Source organism: Orussus abietinus, unplaced genomic scaffold (genome assembly GCF_000612105.2).
Source record: "Orussus abietinus isolate OABI.00-Male unplaced genomic scaffold, Oabi_2.0 scaffold1294, whole genome shotgun sequence".
NCBI classification, from domain to species: domain Eukaryota; kingdom Metazoa; phylum Arthropoda; class Insecta; order Hymenoptera; family Orussidae; genus Orussus; species Orussus abietinus.
In genome coordinates, this window is record NW_019395448.1 from 268 (window position 1) to 5547 (window position 5280).

Genomic DNA, 5280 nt, shown 5'->3' on the forward strand with positions numbered 1-5280 from the left:
ATTTCATTCTGCGACGAAGCGAATGGGAGGTTTTGATTGGCTACGGAGAACGTACAACGGAATTTCCCCTCTACGATGTTTCTCTATAGCTAATCGAAACCTCTCGTTCGCTCTGTTGAAAAATTCAAATTCTCATAATTTCTCGATAAACAAGGCTTTGGAGAAATTACCGATAAGTTACCGGGAATTTCTCTTCGTTTCTGACGTAACTTACTGGATTTAGAACTCTAGCTCCGTCTATAATTTTACGTCCATGATCGAGTATCGCTCTGAAAAGGAGGGAGCGAGAGGGCAGCGCGACCCAGAGGCGTCGCCATCTGTGACATTTAGCTGCAACTAAATTTTTGCTCCAAACACACGCTTTAGCGCCGAGACAAGCCAGCATTCTCTTACAATCGTTGGTGAAAGTATTTTCCATATTTTCTCATCTGACTCTGTAATATTCTATTTCTACGGTATTCTAAATTGTTCGAGCTAGGTCCTGAAACTCTTCATTTTCGATTCTAAGCCTCCAAAAAGCGTAAAAAAACGAAAATGTGCACGGACCACGCCATGTTAGTTTTGGTCCATTACAAATAAATTTTTCATAAAAAATGAAATTTCATTAGTTCCAGGACCTACTTTAAGGCCTCCATATTGACGTAGTAAAATTTGAATCGAATCAGTACCCCCACTTCGGAGAATACTTTCCCCAACGGTTTGACTTCTCAGATATATATAGGCTGATTCTTTCATATCATCTTCTGTCGATCAAATCCTACCAGAGATAGGACGGATAGGATAATCAATAAAATAGGGTGAATTCAGAGATTATTATTAACGCATTCAGTGCCGAAACAAATGACAAGTACATTGTCGTAAGCCAACCTTGAGACGGATACGTCCCACGCGGCACGAAACGTGTTAAGAATACTATATACACCTTAAAACAGAGTTACAGTTAATACACTACAAAAGACCTTGACGTTTCAAATCTTCGTATGTCTTGCGATTTACAACATTTCCAAGGGAATCTTCAAACTCTTCCTCTTGTTCCGGTTGCCAACGTTCTGCTTGTTTCTGAGCCTTCAGTTTCTCCCATAAAGCAAGTGCATCTTCTATTTGCGTAACGTTTGCAAAATGTGCAGTATTTGGAATACCTAGACACCGCATACCGTGTGCGTGCCTCCACTCTGCAAAGTGTCTTTGGAAAGCCTTGGGTCCTTTGTACGTAAAGTTTCCACAAATCTCGCAGTTGTAGCTAATGTTGAGACCGTGTAATTTGTACAACCAATATGGAATGGGTTTACCATCCCACCCAAGCGGAAGATTCTTAGGATTATAAGGAACCTCGTTGTCGTCTTCTTCCTCCGATTCGCTAGCACTGGCCTCTGCATCCGAGTCACCACGTTCGCCTTCTGTTCTGGCTTGTTTTCGTTGTACATTCTCCCTTGTAGCGACACGCTGACCGGATACTAATTCCGCTAACCTATACACCTGTCCTTCCAACCTTGCTATATCTTTCTGTTTCTCGGCATCTCTACCTTTTCCTGGTTTTCTATGCTTACTCTTGGCCAACAGGTTTGGATCGAGAGAAGCTTCGCCTTTTGTACTGAATAATCGTTGGGCCCTTTCTTCTAAAGTGCCTCCACACTTCAATCCTAATGCCATCAATGCCGACTTCAATCTATCCAATCCAAGAGAAGCAAGTTCTTCCCAAGATGAAAAGGCAGATAATTCTAAATGAGCTCCGACGTGGGTCATGGCACTTCCGGTCTCTTTCGGCCATCCTGGGAAGGTATTATTTTCCCAGTGAGTTTCAAATTCCTTAATTGCTTCATCGGCCTCTGCATTAAGGTCGTGCAAAGGTCTGACTCTGCTTAGATAGTCCGTCAAGTATTCGAGTAAGCATTCCACGTATCGACGATACTCTGCATTTTTCCTCTCCCTAGGAATGTCGAACAAGTGGTCAAACGTCGACAAATAAGTAATATAGTCGACCTTCTCGATGCCTTTGAGATTAATGTATTTCTCATAGCATTCGTGCAAATCAAGGTATTTCCCATAACCTTCTTCGTCCGTAAATTCGACAAGATTCGCTAACTCTTCGGTTGGATTTTCTCTCATTTTGGCCAACTCCTCAAATTCCACCGACATCGGGACGCTGATTTCATTTGGATGTCGACGATAGAATTCTTTTATTGATTTTAGACGAGAATAAAATTCTGAAAATTCATTTGGGCCCGACAATGCTTGCACCTAAAATAAAAATAAGTACATACGATTAACAAGGATGAAATAACACGCAGGTATATTTCTATTATGCATTAAATAATACAACTTGATTACTAATTTCAATCTCTGTATACACAATTAACCTATAAAACTTACTTCCTCCTTTCGCTGGCCGTCCTTATCTTCGTATAATTCTTGCGAGTGCATGGTACTATCCATGTACTGATCTAATAACATTTTCAAACGATGTTCTGAATTGATATTTTCTCTATGACCCGGTTTCTTATGGAGCATTTCCTTCACCATTGCGTCCATCAGTCTTTCTCGCTCTTCGTGGTATCGGCGTTGTTGTTCCAATATTGTCTCCATGTTTTAAAAAATCAGGACCTTATACGGGATCACTTTTGCTTTTATAAACTGCGAGTTCAAGAATAGATAACCATTAAATTGGCAAATATTAGTCAACAACTTTCCAGAGGAAATAAAAGGCAGGGGGCTGACACTCGCATGCTATTCTTTGAGACTAGTGTTTGCAGCGGCCTCTGGATCAATAGTACCGGAAGTATGAACTAGCAAATTTCCCGCCATAAATATAAATTGAATGACATTCAGAAACTATTATTTAAGAAAAAATGATCTAATATTACTGTAAATTTCACAGTTAATAAGGTTAGGTAACTTATTAGCTGTAAGTCTCNGAAGGAAGGAAACGTTGAGACTTACCAACGGGACGATACGTCTTTTTCTGGCGGTACTCCCGCAGGAGATCCCACCCGAAGGAGACCTGGGGGTTTCTGGCCTCAGCTCCGTGTGCTCTGACCCGAAGTTAGCGCTGGCTGCAATTCACTTCTGCCTTCGCTGCTTCCGCTTCTTCTTTGTTTCTTGAACGATATTTAATCCATGGCACTCGCGGACCGTGATCACTGTCGCGTCCTAACCTCATTGTCTTCGCGTCGGTTCGGAAACTGCGCGTACATCTCACCTCGTCATCTTCGAAGCCTCTCTTGCACCTCGTTAAGATCTCTAAATGCCGTCGATTGAGATTTATTGCACCATGTTGACATAAATTTCGATCGTGATATGTAATACGTCCTTCGCGCCTCTCGCCATTTTCTTAATTTTTGGCGACATCTTATCGCGACGAATTTTTAGGAGCAACTGGCGATCCGCCGGCCGGGCCGCAATCCCCGACCGTGACCGACTCCGTGATTGGACGACGTCACCGGCCCGATAAAGGACCGTGATTGGTCGATCGATATTTCATAATTTCTCCAACAAAGAAAGGCCAAGCCCAGCACGCACTACGGCCCCAGGGTAGTGGAAGACTTGGCCAAAAACTGCTGAAAATCCTGAAACTTTCCCCTCGTCGAGGCGGCGACTCTAAATCGATCCGCAGACACATCGAAGTGCCACCTTGACTCGAGGTCGGCTCCTCGCGAGATATTTCTCCCACATCTTTTTTAAATTTTGTATTTAATCATTCGAAGAAATTCCGCGGAACCGGCGGCCTCGAAGTCGGAGGATCATCCGACTTCCCAGCGCTCGATTAAGGATCGCGATGGGAAAATTACCGCGGACCCGGGAGAAATCTATTCCTACTCTAAAAGAGCACATGAAAAACATGGAAAATCAACACGACCACTCGCGAGTCGGCGAGAGATCGTCTCATCGGCTCGCGGTCCCTCGAACAAACCGTAACATACAACCGATCCTCGGGCCGGTATGGACATTTCGTCCTGCGACATGAACGGATTGGAGGAAGGAAACGTTGAGACTTACCAACGGGACGATACGTCTTTTTCTGGCGGTACTCCCCCAGGACATCCCACCCGAAGGAGACCTGGGGGTTTCTGGCCTCGGCTCCGTCTGCTCTGGCCCGAAGTTGGCGCTGGCTGCATTTCACTTCTGCCTTCGCTGCTTCCGCTTCTTGTTTGTTTGTCGAACGATATTTAATCCATGGCACTTGCGGACCGTGATCACTATCGCGTCCTAACCTCATTGTCTTCGCGTCGGTTCGGAAACTGCGCGTACACACTACTCGTCATCTACGAAGCCTCTCTTGCACCTCGTTAAGATCTCTGAATGCCGTCGAATGAGAATTATTGCACCATGTTGATATAAATTTCGATCGTGATATGTAATACGTCCCTCACGCCCCCCGCCATATTCTTAATTTTTGACCACATCTTATCGCGGCGAATTTTTCAGGGGCAACTAGCGATCCGCTGGCCGGGCCGCAATCCCCGGCCGTGACCAACTCCGTAAGTGGACGACGTCGCCGGCCCGATAAAGGACCGTGATTGGTCGATCGATATTTCATAATTTCTCCAAGAAAGAAAGGCCAAGCCCAGCAAGCACTACGGCCCCAGGGTAGTGGAAGACTTGACCAAAAACAGCTGAAAATCCTGAAACTTTCCCCTCGTCGAGGCGGCAACTCTAGGACGCAGGCACATCGAAGTGCCCCCTCGTCTCGGGTGTGGCTCCTCGCGAGATCCTCCTCCCACGTCTTATTTAAATATCCGATGAAATTCCGTTGAACCGGCGGCCCCGAAGTCGCAGGGTCGTCCGACATCCCGGCATTCGATCAAGGATCGCGATCCGGAAAATTACCACGGACCCGGGAGAAATCTATTCCTACTCTAAAAGAGCACATGAAAAACATAGAAAGTCAACACGACCACTCGCGAGTCGGCGAGAGGTCGTCTCGTCGGATCGCGGTCCCTCGAACAAATCGTACCATACAACCGATCCCCGTGCAGGTACGGACCTTTCGTCCTGCGACATGAAGGGATCGGAGGAAGGAAACGTTGAGACTTACCAACGGGACGATACGTCTTTTTCTGGCGGTACTCCCCCAGGAGACCCCTCCGCAGAGACCTGGGGTTTCTGGCCTCCTCTTTATCTGCCTCGTTTCGACGTTGGCTCTGGCTGCATTCCGCCTTTGTGTCCGCTTCCACTGCTTTCACTGGATACGCTTGATACGCTGCATGCTTCTACTGCCTTCGTTGAATTCCTTTTCTTTCGCTGAACGATATTTAATCCATGGCACTCGCGATCCGTGATCAC

The 5280-nt window shown here is 45.8% G+C and overlaps 1 protein-coding gene across 1 annotated transcript; it reads right to left on the reverse strand.

The window, feature by feature from the left end:
* Window positions 1–793: 793 nt before the first annotated feature.
* On the reverse strand, window positions 794–2727 carry LOC105696039 (splicing factor 3A subunit 3). The gene is made up of 2 exons (XM_012418178.1): window positions 2371–2727; window positions 794–2238 (listed from the first exon to the last, which is right to left on the reverse strand). Exons 1-2 carry the CDS (start codon window positions 2581–2583, stop codon window positions 949–951), a joined length of 1503 nt encoding a protein of 500 aa, XP_012273601.1. The 5' UTR covers window positions 2584–2727; the 3' UTR covers window positions 794–948.
* Window positions 2728–5280: the final 2553 nt, after the last annotated feature.

Coding starts and splice junctions, on each gene's coding strand:
- LOC105696039 (XM_012418178.1), bottom strand. CDS start 2,583: ATGGAGACAATATTGGAACAACAACGCCGATACCACGAAGAGCGAGAA. Junction 2,239..2,370: donor ACGGCCAGCGAAAGGAGGAA/GTAAGTTTTATA, acceptor TTTTTATTTTAG/GTGCAAGCATTGTCGGGCCC.